Here is a 20,856-nt window from a genome sequence, read left to right on the forward strand (position 1 = left end):
TATTTACCGAGTATCTTTGATATGTTGGAATTGTGCATGTCGGGACAAGCTTTGAGGATTTTCCGTCTCTCGTCCTTGGCCCATACCATGAACGCGTTCATAGGTCGTTTTATGTGTGGTTTGTTCTCACCCTCCCTTTTCTGCTGCCTCACCATTTTAGCTGAAGAAAGAAGAAGCCCTGGATGTCATGTTGCGCGCGATTAACGTCGTGAGAACAGAATCTGATTTCGTGAGCGACACCTGCCCCCTACTCTACTATCTATCCACATTCTCTTTCACATTCACATTTATACATTCTCTCATACTCTCATTCTTTCTTTCCTTTTCTTTTCTTTTCTTTTCTTTTCTTTTTTTTAACTCGTTCGCACTCGCGGTTAAAACAAGAACGTAATATCAACCCGATTCGTATCTCAACGATCTGCTTACCTTTTTCTGTTATGTCTTCCGGCACCTTATATCCGGGATCTCGCCACACTGCAAACACACGATAAGAGGCGTTACTTATAACTAGCTGCCGGGAATTCTATTATACTTATGCTTTAGATAATATCACCGGTGTATATTGATTTCATAAACATAACTCTCTTTCTTTCTCTATCTTAAGGTATATGTATAACGTAAATTATAAAAATAATTAATCATTTCCAACGATCGTATTGTATACATAGGTAGCCCTTTTCTTACAATACGGTATCCAATAACACACGGATTTGTTATAATACGATATTAAATTGCTACAAATTTTTGTACAATACTGTACTTCTGCAAAATTGAATAACAAAACTAAATTATTTTAAAACAATGACGCGAAGTAATAAAGAATTCTGGGTTTGACACAATACACCATTTTCTAGGAACCTATTAATCGTGTTACAGGAAGGATTACATCTGTATTACATTTATTTATTAATACGACACGCATATATTTTTCTTCTATATAATATAATACGTTCGAATATTCGTTTATAAAATTCTCCACACAATCTATCAAGAGAATAAAAAAAAACAATTTTTAAAAAATGTACACTCACTGTGAGAAGACGAAAGGAAATCTTGTTCCTCTTGTGGCGTGTCCTCTCGAGAGCCAGGATGTTTGATTGGTCGTTGCGTTTGAGGCGAGGGTGGCATAGCACCCGCGTTTGGTGGCAACCCATAAATTCCGTGCATCGCAAAGTGCTTTTCAACTGCTGCAACTGCCGCAGCTGCAGCGGAACCTCCAGGTCCACCAGCTTCGTCTTTGGACATTACCTTACCCACTGTGTTTAACATCAAAAAATAATTTTTTTATTCTCAACTATATTATAAATATATTACAATATTAATTATGTTATTCAATCCTAACAAAATGATTAATAAAAATATTGATAAATGAAACAACTCACTAGGCGAAGGTAGGGAGCTAAGATGTGGTGGAAGACCAGCGTAGGGTAACGTTGACAGGTAATTCCTGGGTATTGGAAGACCAGGAGGAAAAAGTTTAGGTGCTGTAGCAGCTAATGGTTGTTCCTGTTGACCGCTACTACCGGCACCGGTCGAATGCGAATCACTACCAGGCGACGAGGAAGACGCTGTCGCACCAGACGATGAGGATTTCGGTTTGGTGAGGTTCAATGGTGCATCGAGATCTTGTAAAGGTGCAGCAGTAGGTGCTACTGCCGATGATATTGGCGTAGGCGACGAATCTTTTTCCATTTGCGTCGTCATCTGCGCTAAATGTGCGGTTGCCCAGCTTGGACCTTCCCGGTGGCTACCAATCATCTGTTGAGAAATATAAATATATTCATATATTTATATTTTTTTTATTTGTTCTTTTTTTTTAAATATTATTTCATTATATTATTACTTATATAAATAAATGTTATATATATAAATCTTAAGTTATAATAATATATAATAGATTACATTATTAGGGTAAACTAAAAGTAGGCACGTTCCTAAATTAATATTTCCAAAATAATTTTACCAAAACCAATCCATTGTGCACCTTATAACACAATTTATAATACAATAAAGATAAGAGTTTTTAATTAACCCTAATAACAAAAAATATTACAACAAAATCGTAAACAAATTAGATCAGATGACAATGGATTGGTAAACGTATCGAACGCACACGGATGGAAATGATTGGAAAAAACAAATGTTTCATCGAAATGTATTATATCTTTTGTTAAGAAAATTGATTTTATAATTGAAATAAAGAGAAACATATTTTCTAAGTAATAATATACGTACATTGGCGATAGAATTGATATGCTTGTTGCCAGTGGGCGCGGTCGAGGTGGCCGGCGGTGGTGGCATCGTTGACTGGACCGGTGGTAGCCTGAGTTGTTCGAGAAACGGTAGGAACATCAACGATTGCGGTCCCGACATGCTCAGCGGATTCTTTGTCATTTGCGCTTGCAACTCTTGTATGTTACGTTGCATTATGTGTTCTTGTTGCCGTTTCAAGTGTTCCGATTGCATCTGTTGCATTTCCATTTGTTTTTGCGAGTCTACGCTCATGTGAGGTGCATATGACTGAAATTATATTAAACACAGATTAAATGTGAAGAATAAATGTGAATTGTTAATTTTAATATTTCCAAAAAAAAAAAAAGAAAAAAAGAAAAACATAATTAAATCTTAAAATATTATCCTAGCTCATTTATTATTTATGGAAACGTATTTAAAAAATAATCGTTATGCTAATGGCAGTTGTTATTGTTGATTTTTTTATTTTTATTAATTTACATTTAAATAATGAAACATTTTTTACGAACATTTTCTATTTCTTTTGATATACGTAAGTATATTAGTATTACATAAGTATATGATTATTTTTTAAAAAAATAAAAAAAAAAAAAGAACATTGATTGACGTACGATCAACAATAACTATGTAATCTTGTCGTTTATGTTAAAAAGCCGGATATTTCTTCTTTTTTGTGTGTGTGTGGGTTTCTTGGTTTTTTTCTTATAACCACATCACACTTATAAATGAAACAATGATTAAATATATCGATGAAAGAATATTCACAAATAAACGACAGGATGAAAGAATATTCACAAATAAAAGACAGGATTGTGTGCATCGCAAACACAAACGTTAACTAATTTTATTTCAGATAGAAACTAGAAATAATATTTCTTTTGTAATCAAACGGAAAACTCATTTTATAACTAGTAAAGCCAGTATTGTAACATTGTTAGAAATAAAAAAATTATATCCTCATTTTAATCAAAATTATGCACGGTTTACCCTAATTTATTTTTTCCAACTCGTTTCAAACCCATTATTAATAAGAACACATTATATATGTGTTACGACCTTGTTTTTATTGTAAATACAAAGACAAAGTATCGTTTTTTCTCTCACGATTGTGTTATATAGATTCTAATTATTGTCACGATCATTTATAATATCATTACCGATTACATACCTTTAATCGATTTTAACGAGAAAATAATAATATGAGAAAGAAAAAGGAAATAAAAAACCTGATCGAATTTGAAATTCAATAATCTGTGATTTAACCAACACTATTGAACATTTTTGTTTTGTTTCCTTTGCTTTGTTTTGTTTAAAATTGTATAAGAACAATTAGATTATGAATTATTTAGTATGTTAACAAATTTTTTTGATCAATCATACAAGAGAACATATTATTAAGATTATCTTATGTGATCTGTGTCAAGTTAGTGAGTGTATTTTAAATGCAAAAAATAAAAGAGACAAGGATAAAGGTAAATGCAGAAAACAAACAACGGATGATATTTCATTGGAGGCAATGAAAATAAAATATATAATAAGAATAGTGGGAAATAGAAGAAGAAAATAAATCTAATATATATATATATATACGCGAAATTTGATCGCAAGTAAATCGTATCTCTTATGTTGGCAAGTATCGATTAAATACAAAGGGGGCAAGGATAAAACAAAAGTGCTACTACCATTATAGAGTTCAAGATAACAATCATTAGTTTTCTGTTAGGATAATTGGTCAATGTATTATCCTCGAAGTACCATCGTCATCATCATCAACGATAAAGAATGAGTCGTGTTTAAACTGTGTGAACAATGATCTTTGTTACACCTTCGACAAAGGTTAATCGTTAATCGTTTTAATTTATGTTTACGAATGTTGAGAAAGATTCTCTATCTTTCCATCTCTCTCTCTCTCTCTATATATATATATATCAATCTCCCATGAAATTTTTTTTTTTTTTTAAGACCACAGTAACAATTTAACAAAGGTAATACCATTGTACTCTCTTACCTACAAGCTGGCTGGCTATGATCCAGATACGCTTGAAGTTTAAAGTCTATTTTAGACTATAAGGAAGACGTTTATTCATCCAGCCTCCGGGCACTACCAGCCCGGAGGCGTCACATGCAAATATTAGGTACCTATCTCTGCTCTCTTTTCCTCTCTATTCGTCTCTCTCTCTCTCTCTCCCTCTCTATAACTTGTTTTTTTTTGTTTCATTTCTACTCTCTAACCCGACGACACATCCTTCTCTTCTTTCTAGCAACATAGAGTGAGAAAGAGAAAAAGGGAAATTAATCCTAGATGGCTCGATGCTTTTAAAAGCGGAGATCGGTGAAAGTGATTTACGATTTGTACAAGACAAGTGCGTGTGTCCTTTGTCGTAACGACGACGATAGGACGTCGTTAAAACTAGGCATACGTGTGTTCGGTCACACAATGCTAAGAGTAAAATAGAATAAAGCTTCACCTTAATGCTTGTTCCTCCTGTTAGCGCTGGTATACCACGTATAAACTCGAATCGGTGACAAATTAAATCCTATTTTATACGTCGTACGTATATTCTCTCTTTGCTACTTCGATTTATTATTTCCTCTCTTCAACTTGGAACCGATTTCTAACGATTTTAAGACGTGTGAAAAGGTGAAACGATATTGCTAACACAAAGAGCCTAAAGAGGACGTATGGTGAATTATAGTTTTTACTTACACTAAATAAGACACAGCAACTTATCTTTTTAACTTTTACGACGACTAATCAACGATCGATGATTGTGGTCAACTACTAACGAACAGATTGTCAATTACTGGTTCTTTTCAGTTTCACAAATGGTCAACTTCTGATGTAGTCATTGACTTTCCATCAATGTTTATGACTTTTGTGTACAACAACTTTTTTCGTTATACATATTTTTTTGTTATATATGTGATAACATTCAAAGTTCAAAGAATATCTTCACGCATCGGGACCTAAAAATGCAATAAGTTACCATTATTTAAAATAAACATTTGTCTTAACTGGTCAACTACTGGTGCTTTTACCTTCATTATTTTTTTTTATATCCTACATTAATTAAAAAAAAAAAAAAAATAATAAATGTCACCTAATCGATAACAATGTTATGTAAAATTTGAATTAGAATTTAATCGAATAATTTTCTTTTTAAATCATACGCATCATGTGTGTATCCAAGTAACAATTGGGATTCTCCAATCCGAAGAAGAAGCAAAAGTAGAAGAAGAAGATGAAGAAGATGATGATGAAGAAGAAGAAGAAGAAGAAGAAGAAACGGCAAAGTGGAGAAGCCGATGGAACTTCATTATTCATTTGCAAAGTTCAGTTATGCCGATGATACGTATCCATGACAGCTATACCGCCCACAGGGGCTAAATATAAACAGGCGGGGTGCCAGCAAGTTCCATTCACATTCACGCACACAAGTTAACGGACGGTTTAGTAAGTGAGCATAAGAATATGAGGAGCCCCGTTCTGAATATGCATCCGCGCATTGACGCCAACTGCACCGCCTAAACTTAGCCACGCAATTACCGAAACATACCTACTACTACCCCATTACTATATACTAGAGGATCCCATATAATTGTCCTCCTAACCGGACAAAAAGTATTACATTCTAATAGAAACTTATTAACGAAAATTGACAGATCGTTAATACAAAGGAGAGGGGGTGATTGTTGAGAATTAATTATTCCGATTGTAATCATTTATATTCATAATAATAATAATAATTATTATTATGTAAAATAAAGTTTTGTTAAACGTTTGACATTTTAAATATATGAGATATTCTTTCACAAAGAAGGAAGTGGGGAGGAAACGAAAGTTTAAAAGAAGAAAAAAAGATGACAGGAAAGAAATCTTATTAAGAACGAGATTGACTTTCTATGGGGATCCTGAGTGAAAGAGGAAAAGAAAAAAAAAGAAAGAGAGAAAGAGAGATAGAATACACGAGTAAGCTCGAGGATAAAAGCCGCGAAAATTTAGATCTAGATTTAGAATCGGAGGCACTGGAGTGCAAGGGGACATGCAGGATGACGTAGCCCCACCGGAAGTGGTTCATACTTCACGCGCGTTATAAAGACTGTCACTGGTGTACTGTCTAAAATTACGTCGCGGCCCGTCGACGTGGGTAACTTCGACGTGGACCGGGGTGAGGCAAGGATAAGCGAAACGAGATGAACAGAAAGAGAAAGAGGTGAACGAAACACGAATGAAAAGAGGAGAAAGGAAAAGGAAAAAAAGAAAGAAAGAAAGAAAGAAAGAGAGTATGAGTGAGTGTATGAGTGAGTAAATATGTGTGTGTGTGAGAGAGAATCGTCACCGATTAAAATCCTGATAGCACGGTAATTCGTGGTTTGCTCGATTAAAAGGATCGATGTCGGTGCCGGACGTCGAGTTTGAACAAGTTGAATGTTCACCGAGAGAGAAAGAGAGAGAGGAAAAAAAGAGAAAGAAATAGAGTGGTAGAGAAAGAGAAAAGGAGGAAGGGGGAGGGGAGGAGGGAGTTAGAGAGAAAAAAGAGAAAAAGAGAGTACGTGGAATGAGTGACTTGAATAATCGATCGATGGTGCCTGGAAGCATCATGGATCCCTCCCGGTGGTGGTGATGGTGGTACTGGTGGTAGTGGTAGTGGTGGTGGTGGTAGTGGTTATATGGGATGCAAAGTGAAACAACGGGCAGCGGGAGCAAACGACAAAAAGCGCTACTGCACTCTTAATGGAATTTTAAAAGAGAGGAGAGCGGAATTCGAGGATGACGAGGAGGACGAGCACCAGGGGTGGCCGTAGAATACATAAATTATGGAGCCGCTTTGAACGGGATTCGCTGCTACTCTTTCTCTCTTTCTCTCTTTTTTTTCTCTCTCTCTCCCTCTCTTTTTACCTATCTCTATCTCTCTTTTTCTCTCTATCATTCTCTATCTCACTTATTCTTACTATCTTTCTTTGCTTCTTCTAACCGTTTCCATCGGATACGACTGCAATGAAACTTGTAAATGCGGAATCTAGGCCAACCGGAAGCGGTATTTTCGTGGCGGCGCTTTTCGCGTGGATGAAAATGATGATGATGATGATGATGACGATGAAGAATAAGAGGAAGAAGAAGAAGAAGAAGAAGAAGAAGAGTGATCATGTCGTGTTGTCGTTCTATAGTCGTAATCGTACGGTCACCAACCATTGCCAGATAGTTATGTCTTTAGAAGAATTATTGGCCATTGCTATGATCCATCCTAATAATTTCGTAAATCGAATGGAACGTTTAAATGGCAATATCGAACGATTTGTCGAGACTTTTGATAGAGATATAACGTAATTTAAACGATGACAGACAGGGCTAACGCGTTATTTAAATCTTTCAATATTATGATTTATGAAGAATTGATTAATTATTGCTAGAAATGTGTCATCGAAATGAATATAATATGGAATCGAGGGGTTTTTTTGTTGTTGAATGTTCTGATATGTTAGATATCGTTCATTGATTTTCATTAACGATTATAGTTATCCCGAAGGAATCCATAATCGTAGATCAGAGAGTTCGCATACGTTAATATATACCATAAAGTATAAGCTCTGTTTGTATGTATGTATATATATACGTATTAGTCGTAATGGTATTAACCGAGCTTGCATCGCGAGATATTTTTGGATATCTTTATTGGCCGATGTTTATTATCTATTCGCTGCCTCTAATCCTTTTGATATTCCACGACGGCGGATAAACAAATTGCATGATTACCAGGGCGCGTACGTTCGTTCTAGCGCGGGCGTTCATTCGAGCTCGGAGGTTAGAGGCATCAGACCGGTTTCTCGAAAGCACTAATATTAATAATTCCCTTTTGCACGAAACCAATATCGAGTTATAATATCCGAACGGAACGTCGCTATTCGCTTCTCCCGTCACGTAATGCGCCTAGAGATACCGAGGAATTCGTGTATGAGTTTCGTTTACGTGGCTTGTAAGTCTAAATGTATAAATTTATATATACATATATATATAATACATACGTACAGTATGTAACTACATATATAGTAGATTCGAATTTTACAAAGGCAACTTTGTTCTGGTTATTAACATGCAACCTCACTGTTTTCGATCAATTGTGATATTGTTTATGAAACCAATTATTATTATTCTATCCTATCGATATAATTGAATTTTTTTCTTTTGCTAACATCAATTATACAATTGTTGTTATTTATATTATTCGATAACTTTTGTATCTATATCTATTACGTGAGAATATTTATTTTTCTTTATACTTTAAATGAAACGTATGTTCTATGCAACTTGAATTGATGATATATAGCTTCTTCAATTACAATCTATATATATATATATATATTCCATAATAAAAACGATCAAAAACATAATAACTTTACAATCGTATAAGTGTGAATGAAATAATTCCATAAGAAAAGCATTTATAACTCGTGTCCATTAAATAACGACGTTAACAACGTTAGAAAATAGTTTTAAAAGCAATACGTTTTCATCGCCTTAAATCGTCATCTTAATCGTCGGTACTTTTACGATTCTCTTCTTCTCTTTTACTCATACGTTTATTCGTATTCGATCGTGTATTACTATTTTGCCAAATGACACGAACACCGTTAACACGTGACACTACAAAAACACGTTTTGCAATAAAAATATCTTACATTGTAATAGATGAGATTTAAATGTTGGTTTCCTCTTTCACCTTCTCACCCCTTCCTCCCACCCATTTTCGATTGATTATTACTTTCTTTTCTCGTGGCGGTAAGGATCAAAGGTTGACTATTGTTATTATTATCCGTTATTGATCAAACGTGAGAGAAAGAGAAGAAGGGTATAAGCTTTCGATAATATCTCTTGGAGAAGTCGATAACGAGTATTCTTCGAGCAGGTTTCACCATTGTCACCTCTTTGAAATAACGCCCACGTAATCCCTTCCCCCTTTCTCCTCCCCCTCGATCCTTTCGTGGATCAAACAGATGGTAATCCGGAGGTGCGAAATCCATAGTACAAAAGAGAGACTCGAAAGAATGAAACGGTGTACCTACCACGATGGATTGTTACCGATGGTATATGTAAATGTGTATATATATAGGTACAAATACACACACACACACATACATATACAATGTATCTCCCTATACAAGAGGAAATAGGAACGATATCGTTCGACGCGTACATTTTGCAAATGAACGTGAACGTGAACGGGAACGTATGTGAGAATAAAAAAAAAAAGAAAAAAAATAGAGAGAGAGAGAGACAGAGAGAAGGTATTGAATCGATAAGATTAGTTTGAAAAATTGGACGAGATCGTTTAATCACACTTACGAATAGATATTTCTCGTTCAATCTTAATTTACTAATTGTTCGTTGCAACAAACAATCAAATGTGCGAATAATATTATTCTAGTGTGTTATCGTTTTTTCATGACATATAATACGTAATTAATTTTTAATTAAAACGAGATAATAAAGTAACGTCTATCTTCTTTATTCACGTAAAATACAGAAAAAAGAAAAAGACAAAAAAAATAGAAATGCATCATAACATTAAAGAAAAAATATTCTTTATTATCGTAACATTATTCTTCATTAAAGTAAAGATTATTCTTCGTATAAATAATCTTTCCTTTTTTTTTTTTATATAAAACAATAGGGATAATGCGAATTAGATAGATAATACATAAAATGAATAAAAAGAGAGAAATATAGAAAATAAAAACCACCGCAAGACATTAATAAAATATTAAAACAACCATAGGTTGTTGATTCCCACGACTTGGGAATTAGAAGATAAGATAGAATCGTATGAAGAAAATAAGAAGATGACGAAGAAAAGGGGAATTATGAGTAAAAGAAAAAGAAAAGAAAAAAGAGAAAGAGAAAGATAAAGATAAAGAGAACGAAAAAAAGAAAGAAAGAAAGAAAGAAAGAAAATGCATTAAGCTGCATTAAGGCGTAATGCAGTGCGTATCCTTATGGAATAAATGTAAGTATATCTATATATATATATGTATCTATATATGTATGTGTATATATAAACACATAAACTATATGTCAGAGTCCTCTCGACGGACTTCTCAAAGCTAGAAAAGCAACTGGCGAATCCGTCGAAATAAGCCACGAGTCGACGAGTAGTAGTCGGCCTGTCAGTAGGATTATTGTCTTCGAGTTCTTATCTTCACTAGGGAGTTTCTTTCTCCGAAGAAGCACCGCACCGTACCGTGCCTGCATGCGTGCGGTAGGTAGCTAGGTAACTATATATATATATATATATATATGTATGTATGTAGGTAGGTTAGAGTACGAAGGGAAAAAGAAAAAGAGAAAAGAAATAAAAAAAAAGAAAAAGAAGGAAGTAGGATGAGGAGGAGGTGGAGGATCGTTCGTGTACGAGAGGACAAGAAAGAGGGATGGGTGGGGGTTGTATACCCCTGGGACGAGGGGAAACGTCGAGACACGTCCGGGGCAACTCTGTCACCTTGAGCCAAGCAACCGAACCACTCCTTCCCTTCTTCTTTTTCTTCTTTTTCTTTATTTTTCGCGGTTTTTCCTTCTCTTTCTTTATTTCTTTATTTATTTATTTCTTTCCTTCTTCTTCTTCTTTTTCTTCTTCTTCTTCTGCTTTTTCATCTTTAGTTTCGTTCTATCTTATTTTTCTCACCATAATTCTACCAAACCTTTTCTATACATCGTCTTACATAGTCGGCCATTTTTGTCATCTTACATCATACTTCACGAAGTTATATATATATATATATTTTTTTTTTCTCTTATATATCATCTTATCTTTTCCCTTTTTATATCTACCCTATCACACCTAACCCCCAACTCAGTCTCCTATTTCTTTTTGGTATCTCTCTTTCTTTCTTTCTCATGTTTCGGTGACCGTCTCAACGTTTTTTACCCTCCTTCGAGAGAAAACTTTTTCTCTCTCACACTTTCGTTCTGTGTGTTCTTTTCTCCCTCTTTATTTCTTTTATTTTCTTTAGTTTCTTAGCATTGACGGGATTCGAAAAGTACTTACTTGTTGTCATCGTACGAGTGTCAAGAAAATTCTGTTTCAATGACGATACTAAAGAGAGATGGTGGTTTGTTTTTTTTTTATCTTGGTGGACTCGTTGAAATATATCTTATTTATTCGTCACATATTCACGTAAACATTTAGCCCACTATTTCATGATATCCTAGTATATGCATATACGAAAACAGAGATCTTGTAAAAGAATAACAGAAAAAAGGGGACAAGTATAATCAAATATATATATAATATTAATAATTATATTAATAATTATATAATATATTTATATAATATTTAAAATATATTAATAATATAATAAATATTATAATTAAAATAAAATAAATATTACAATAAAAATAAATTAAAATTAATATTAATAATTAATATTAATACATGAAATTTATAATAATATTATATAATTATTATAATTATATAAATATTATATATATTTTATATACTATATTATATATAATAATAATTTAATTATATTATATTATATTAATATAATATTAATTATAATATAATATATACCAATAATTTTTAATAGTATAATATTAACCAATGTGTACAAGAAAAATAATATAACAGGACAATTAAAATTAAAAAAATTCGAGTATAATCTATATAGATACAACTAACCTATTTAGTTAGATTAAAAAATTATTATTTATTCCCCTTTCAGAAGAATTCATTTTTACAATTTAAAATAACACGAAGAATCGTGTAAGATACTTTGATCATCTCTTCGTTATAATATTTGTCGTTGTCAACTAATGATTAAATTTTATAACAAGGCACTGTCGTTAGTAAAATTAGAAAGTGATTAATTTATAACAAGGTAAAGTCTGGAATACTGGATGGTGTGAGTAAGTAAGTAACAACACACATACACAATATGTGTATGCACAAATACATGTAAGTTCATTTAAATACGACAGCAGTACAGTAGAATGGAAAGAAGAAGTGTAAGGAGTTACACGTTAGGGAAGACAGAGAAATAAATAAAGAAAAGAGACCAAAAAAAAATGGAAAAGAGAAAGAGGAGGACAAATAGGTGGGAGAAATAAAAAAAAAAAAATAAAAAAGAAAGGAGACGGTGATATAAGAGAACGAACGGGGAATTTACTACTACTTATGGTGTGCTGAAAAACACACTAGAAAGCGTTGTCAACGAGAACGACGACGACGACGACGACGACGACGACGACGACGATGACGACGATGTACCTAGACCCAACCAACCCCTCTATCATCGGCATGGTAAACCTCTCCTAACCGAAGAGAGAAAGAGAGGGAAAAGAGTACAATAAACAGCCCCTTGGGATCCACCGACTTTAATTAATTTTATATGTGTTGCGGGCCACGCGGCCGCGAGAACGAAGTCACTGACTATCGTGACTGACAAAGATGGAAAAAGAAAAAGAACCAGAGAAAGAGAAAGAGAAAGAGAGAGAGAGAGAGAAGAAGAAAACCACGACGGGACCCGAGTTCTCCTACCCTTTCTACTTTTTTTTTTTATCTCGGCTCAGGGCGAAACTCGCATTTCGTTTTGCAGAAGAGAAAGAGAGAGAGAGAGAGAGAGAGAGAGAGAGAGAGAGAGAGAGAGAGAGAGAGAGAGAGAGAGAGAGAGAGAGAGAGAGAGAGAGGGTTGTAGCCACTTGAAAATGAGAATAATAGCGACGATGCACGTGGCAGACCGAGCCACGGCCACTACAGCGATACTAATTCAACCTTTTGCCATGTGTATGAGAGAGAAAGAGAGAGAGAAAGGGAAAGGTGGAAGGGTGGGAGAGGGTGTAACGTGCATACGCCCTGCACTTTTTACCGCAAATTTATCTCAACGAGAGAAACGCACGTGACCGACGACGCGACACTACCCGTCACGAGTTATTTCCGAGCACACACACACACACACACATACATTTTTTATCCTGTAGAATGAAAATGATTGTTTTTTTTTTTTTTTTAATATCGGACAGAGACTTTTTTGTTATTGTTATATTATATATGTGTTTGATTGAGTTTAATTATTGGTAATATCGATAAAGAAATAATTATTACGAGTTCGATTGTATATAATATTGTTATTATTATTATTATCAATGTTTATGAAAAATTTGTCATGCAATTAGTTGTTTATTAAAATAACCAAAAAACAATGATTCAATTTTTAATTTAATTTTAACTTATATCATTTAATTACGAAACGTCAATTAAACACTTAAGAAGAAAATGAGATACGAAATCATAAAAAAAAAAACAAAAAAAAATAAAAGAAAAGAATAATGAGGATCATATAAAATGATCTCCCGTTATGGTAAGATCGTGAGAAGAAGAAGAATCGTTGGGAACCTAATACCTAACCGCATAGGCGCATTACAAGCCGATACGAACACACACACTTCAACGTGTATATATATATATATATATCTTTTTTATTAGTGTGCGTTGCTTGCTTGCTTGCTTGCTTATATATGTATATATGTGCGCGAGTGCAATATTTATTTAGGCGCGCGTGCCTCTTCTCTGCGCTTTTGCGTTTCGCGTTCCTCCTACGGGGGCTCATCTCGCGCGAGAAACGTGAGAACCGAAATAAAGATTTCTGGCGACACGCGACGAGGGCCGTGCTAAACCAGAAATAAGTGGCGAATCAAAACTCGCGAAACGCCGCGAAAACGGACGTGAAAAGTAGAAACATACACGCACATACATACAAGTGTATATTCGATACGATTCTCTTAAACCCCTCTCTGAACTACGATGATATCTCTCTCGTTCGTTTTCTTATGGTGATATCAAACTTTTCTTTGATTTAAACAATAAAAAATAAGCAAACAATTAACAGGAAAAAAATAAAAATAAACAAAAATCATGACGAGAATTATGATTCAGTTAATGAAGATTTCATTGAAATTATTGGGTTGATAAGTAAATGATTGCAGATTTTGTCGATAGGAAGCCTTTTAAATTCAGCAATCACTTAGTTGCCAACCCAATATTAGAGTGAATCTAAAGTTTGTACATTTATTGTGTTAGAAATTGTGTTATAAATTGCATACACACAATGGATTGTTTTTGTAAAATTAACTTTAGAAATATATTAATTTCGAAATACATACAAACTTTTGTTTCACCCTAATTACCTAAAATTCAAAGTAATCAAATAATTAAACGCATATCGATCTATTGTTCATTGTATTGCAAGCTTCTATTAAAAGTCTACGAGAACACAAATTATTGTCAAATAAAATAATAATGATTAAAGCATTCAATAAATATCTATTATCTGAACTAATTGTAAAGTACTAATCAAATAAATTGTTGTCACATCTATAAAATAATTAAATGTTTTAATAATTAAGAACAATACGTCGATATTATTTTACAAATTAATTAGAAGATCCATTTAATCGATAATATCTTAATCATTCTTGACTTAAACAATAAGCAAAATAAAAAAAAAAAAAAGGGATACTTCCTTCCTATTTCTCTCTTTCTCTCGTTGGACGAGAATATTCGCGGAGGAGGATAAAGAAAATGGAAGAAAATCGTGGCGATGGCACACAGGAATGTAGCAGCTGCGAGTCTCATTCACATCCGCGCGCTGGAATTCTTACTACCGAGCTCTCTCTCTCTCTCTCTCTCTCTCTTTCTCTTTCTCTCTCTCTCTCTCTTTCTCTTTTTCTCTTTCTACTTCTCTTTTCTCTCTTGCAAGTTTCCCTCGGGGTCGCCGCCCAAGTTACAAGTATAACCACACTCAATGTCCGCCCAGTACCTACTTCCATTTCATTCTGGAGCATTCGCCAAAGCTCGCGTATTCGCGAGTTTTGTGGCAAACACGCCAAGAACAAACGACAAATTTTATTTCAATAAAAATATATATATATATATATATATATATATATATATATATATATATATCACAACAATAATAATAATAATAATATAATATATTTATTTATATGTGACCATAATTATTAAAGTGGTCTAACCTAAATCCATATATTATCTTTTGTTTCGAGATATTGAACCCATTGATTGCCAACTACGAGATATCTCGTAGTGTGTGCTGCAATTTTAGATTAATTACAAATGGCTATTTGCGTGAAGAATTATTAAAAAGGTTGATTAAAATATTTATACGGAATAAAAAACATGAATTATCAATTATTGTAAATATCATTGCAATATTATATCAGTAACTTAATGTTATTATATTTTTCAAAATGTAAGGCAAGACGCTCTATATATGTCTGCCAGTCAATGGGTTAAAAGAATTACATTTGAACAATATAATACTGTAATAACAAATACTATCTGACAATTCATTTTTTAACAAAATATCGTGAAAATTACATTGAATTAATTTAATTAATAATGTGGTGTGAAATAACACATGATAAGCTAATTTTTTTTTCTTTAATTTTGACCTTACATCATTTTCATAATTATGAGCATACACACACACATATATGTAATACTTTTTAATCAAAGTACTACATATAAGTTATCTTTAATAAAAAGTTCCTCTGAAATATTTGATTAAAAGCTTTTTAACTTAATAATCTCTCGATTTAATTTAAATTTAACATCACAACGTTATTATTTAATTTATTTTACAATTTGAAGTGTTTGTAACGAATTTAAAACAATAGAAAGCAAAACTAAAACACAGGTTTGAAAGTTACGTTAGTTTCGTTTATTCGTTCGTTTCGTTTCGTATGGGATTATGATGACGATGAATTGTTAATAAGTTTTATACAATGAGTTTGCGAATCGAGCAAGAGACGACAGACAACGGATGACGATGGTGCAACCAAAAGAAAGAAAGATAGAAAGAGATACTAACATACATATATATAGAGAAAAAAGCAATGTTGAGAGAGGAAGAAAGCTGAATGGACGCGTTGGGAATACAATGGACCACTGTTGGAGTCTCGCTTTACGCTAGATGCTCGAACAATGCCAGCTCCTGGATTCGGTTAACAATCCGTGTCGCGAAACAGGGGGAGAAACGCCGTTAGATAAGAGAATGTCGAGACGTTGTGTTGTGTGGTACAGATGAGCGGAGGAGAGGTTTGTTCATTTCTGAATCATCTTCTTCTTCTTCTTATTCTTATTCTTCTTATTGTATGTCTCTCCCTCTCTCTCTCTCTTTCTCTTTCGTTTCGTTCAAGAAAAATTCTTTATGTATATAGTTTGTTTATTATAGGACAATTGATACAAATATTCATTAATTTTATTCTTAATTATAACAATCAGGGGGTGGGAGGAACAACTAACACGATAAATTGAAGTATTGAAAAAGAAGAAGAAGAAGAAGAAGAAAATTATTTCTATAATTTATTTTGAAAATTATAAATTAAATCTACCACAAAGTTCTGTCCAACACTTGTTCAATTTTTAGTCTTCATTAATAGGATACTTTTTTTTTTTAAATGGGATATCTATAAATTGCTATCAAGTTATAATTATAATAATAATTATATTAGGTATATTAGGATTATTATTAAATATTATCTAAGGTAATTAATATTATATATATATATTACTCAATAAAGTTTATTTCAATGTATATGTTAAATTTATTATTTAATTTTATTCTAAAAAACGGATAGAATTTTATGGTATACCTAATATTTATATTACACGTAATTATATTGTTTAATTTATTTATGGACAAATTAGGTATCATCGAAGATATTAATTAATATTTATTGTCTCATATTTTATTTTTTAAACAACGAGTATCATATTATCTGTAAGATATATTATATCAGCGTACAAAAAGATGATACAATTATTATGATTGAATTGAAATGAGCAATAGTATATATATATATATATATATATATATATATATATATATATATATATATATATATATGTTTTTTTTTCTTTTTGAAAGAATTTAAACACCCCAGGATAATTTCGTTCGTTCGTTCGTTCATACGTTTCGTGTGTTCGTTGATCAATGCTGGGGTTGGAGCATACCCCAATAAAATAGCCGATGTCGAATCAGTTTGCAAATCGAAAGAGACCACATCGAGAATATATGCAAACGCGTATATTCACATAGCTTTAAGAGCACTCGATAACGTTTGTGCTTTATGAAACGCGATACTAGATTTCAGAGTGATTCCTATCGTTGAATAGAAATACAACTAATACCTCTAGTATTTCTAGTCACTAAAAAGCCGAATTACGATATATATAGTATATAGTGGTCAATTCGATTGACTATAGGCAAGCGAATTTTGTAAATAAATTCCCATACACCCTCACAAAATCCAAACTTTACATACAATAATAATAATAATAATAATAATTATAATAAAAGATATGGTTACTCGTAGAATTTGCTTAATTATTTAATCATTGTTAATGGATCGAAAATAATACGTCATAGAATATTATTATTTATCTTGTGAAAAATTATATGTTTCTATTCATTATTACATATATTGTATGGTTATATTATAAGGGAAAGATTTTTTACGTGATAAAAAATAAAAGGTATGACGCGGGAAATAACGTAGAGATCATATCGATGTATGCGTTATGGTACATGCTACACCAAAACACATTTATACTACAACGCGATAATGACAGCGGAATAAAAAAAGAAAAAAAAATAGAAAGAAAATAAAAGTGAGAAAATATTCATTCGAATTGGCAATGAATAATTTTTTTTCCAAAGGTGAAAACAAACAAAAATTTCGTTGGATTTATTTTGATTTCGTTTCTATCAAATTAAATTTTTATATATAAAAAAAAAAAAACGTTCGTTTATTGTATCTTAAAACAACCGGTATGTTAAAATTCGATAGTAAAAAACCACATAATATTTGATTAATAAAAATTAAATTGCCATATATGTACTCAAATGTAAGATATTTTACACGTTTTAAGACGATAAAATATGACAAGAAAAAAAGGAAAAGAAAAAGGGATGATTGTGTTACGTAGGTAGGTAGGTTGAGATAGGTAGGGTACCTAACGTATGTCGGGATTCACTTGGCAAACTTCAACGCGATTGTTTCGCGACGCGTGATAATAATTATAATTGGAGGCTACGTACAATTTAATTCGAAGGTGCGTTATTATTTTCGTCCATTCCAACTAAGGGAGGAGAAGAAAAAAAGAGAAAAGAAGGGGAAAAAAAAGGAATTAGAGGGGTGGGTCGAAGTACAGGGTGGATAGAGGAGGTAACGGGGTAGATGGGAGTGAGAGGAAAAAAAAAGAGAAAAAGGTGAGGCAAGGGAAGGGGGTGGAGAAGGACGCTAACGATCCACAGAGAACAATGAGGTACAATGTTAATGAGAAGAGTAATTATGTGAGAGTTCTTTTCTTTCTATTCGTCGAGGAAAATCATATAGTATATATATATATATATATATACGAGATGCTTGAGTGAGAAAGGTGTTACGAGATATAAGAGAGAAAAGAGAGAGAAGAAGAAAGAAAATAAGAGAAAATAATATGAGCGAATTACGCATGCATTCGCATAATCTTCGTCGTCCGTTCGGCACCCTTTTTTCTTTTACACATGCGCGTTATGACGTCCGTCATAGGCGACATAATTGTTCCATAATCATCATCATCATCATCATCATCATCATCATCATCATCATCATCATCATCGTATACGCGAATTTTTCCCCGTTTCCCTTCGACCAATTAGAAGTAGGTACTTTAGGGGTAGGAGGGAGGGATGGATGGATGGATGAGGGGTTTTGGAGGTACATCAAAGAGAAGTTACACCTAAGGGTATTTTTTTCTTTTTTTCTTTTTTTTGCGGCTTTTCAAGATCGAGAACTCGTATAACTCGTTGATAACTATAATCTAAAAGACATAATAATCACATAATACATACGTATATGTGTGTATGTGTGTGTGTGTGTGTGTGGTGTATGATATGATGGTGTATGTGTGAGGTATGATATTTTACTTAGAAATAATAAAAAAAAAAAAAAATGGAAATGCAGTGTATGTGTGTGATAGAAAGAGAAAAGTGATCGGTTTGAAACGAAACGTTTTACGAAATGGAATTTCCACGAATGGGACGTCCTTCGGCGAAAATTTATCGGTCGGAAACGAGATCGACACCGAGAAAATTAATAGAATGCCGTTGGTGTACGTGAGTTGAAGTTATGGTAGGTGCCCACGTTGGCATTTCCGTGAGGGAAATACCAAACGATGATATACCAGCCCTTCAAAAAGGGTGAGACGAATAGAAATATAGGAAAAAAGTTAAAGAAGAAAAGGTGTGAGAAGAGTAAGAGAAAAGGTTGTATTATATATATATATATATATATATATATATATATATATATATATATATATATATATATATATATGGCAGAACATCGAAAGGCATCGATGTCACGAGCATCGAAAAATGTGCAAGTGGAAGAAAGGGTGGAAGGATGGAAGGGTGGAAGGATGGAAAGGTGGAAGGGTGGGAAGAAACGAACGAACGTACGAATGAACGAACGACGTGCGTTGTTTCGATCGTTAATTCGATTCGATAAAATTTTCAATGGAATAAATCTGAGAGAATGTTTGAACGAGAGAAAATAAAAAGAGGATAAAGAGAATGTGTGTAAGTGTGTGTAGAGAGAGAGAGAGAGAGAGAGAAATATATTCGAAAAGCGATACACTGATTCGTATCAGGGAAGTTTTCACCTTTCTGATAATGCGAGACTAGAATATATCGATAGCAATTTTTTTTTTATTTTTTTATTTTTATACGTTTTTTTTTGTTTACTACGAACGCGATAGCAACGGGCCAACGTGCTTTTGAACGAGAAAAGAGAACAAGCGAAATATTCGACGAGAGTCGCTCGTCCCATCCTACTGCTGTTGCTGATGGTTGGTTGATGGTGTGTTGGGCGATATGTTTCTCTGTCTCTCTCTTTTTCGAGAGCAATAATTCGATTCCAAATGAAATAGGAACGCGAACGTGTGCGCGCGCGCACGCTCTCTTTTGACGCGGTAAATTTGATTGAAGTGTTCGTTTCTCTCTACGATAGAGAGAACTTGAAAACTTTCGCAGGACTTTTTTTTTGTTTTTTTATTTTATACGGCGAGTATCGTGCGCTGGATTTTACTTTTGATAGAAAGAGAAAGAACGAGGAGATCGGAGGTAAGAGGAGGAAGGGAGTCAGGGGATTTTCAAGAAAAGAGAAAAGAGAGAGAGAGAGAAAGAGAGAGAGAGAGAGATAGAGAGAGAGAGAGAGAAATTTATCTTTTTTATTCTTATCCTGTTTTTTTTTCTTCCTTGGATCATTTCATGTAATCTATACGCGATTTCACAATAAATACTTGATATGCACGTGCATTTATTGTACACAGGTAATTAATATTTATACGTATACGTATTTTTTAAATATTTTTATTGTAATATGTCAAATAAATTTTAAATACCTCTTTATTTTATTTGTTTATTCTTGTAATTCTTGTTATCTTGATAATTGTTATTATCGAATATATTGCATACGCATGTAGAAATATGAAATACCTGAGAATTAGAGAATTGACGAACGTACAGAACATAAATTGACGA

General features: G+C 33.1%; 1 protein-coding gene across 13 annotated transcripts in view; it reads right to left on the reverse strand.

Annotated features, from left to right (window-relative positions):
- The window catches only part of Sox102F (transcription factor Sox102F), a 313,951-nt gene that overhangs the window by 7,415 nt on the left and 285,680 nt on the right, over positions 1–20,856 (reverse strand). For all 13 annotated transcript variants that reach the window (XM_089172878.1, XM_089172867.1, XM_089172841.1 and 10 more), the window contains 5 exons: positions 2,236–2,520; positions 1,383–1,758; positions 1,032–1,256; positions 427–474; positions 8–160 (listed from right to left, as the gene is read on the reverse strand). In XM_089172878.1, the coding sequence (XP_089029004.1) occupies positions 8–160; positions 427–474; positions 1,032–1,256; positions 1,383–1,758; positions 2,236–2,520 (1,087 nt within the window). The remainder of the gene's footprint in view (positions 1–7; positions 161–426; positions 475–1,031; positions 1,257–1,382; positions 1,759–2,235; positions 2,521–20,856) is intronic.

The sequence above is a fragment of the Polistes dominula genome, unplaced genomic scaffold, assembly GCF_049000335.1.
Source record: "Polistes dominula isolate Pdom_NZ unplaced genomic scaffold, Pdom_raw_medaka contig_28, whole genome shotgun sequence".
Lineage (NCBI taxonomy): Eukaryota > Metazoa > Arthropoda > Insecta > Hymenoptera > Vespidae > Polistes > Polistes dominula.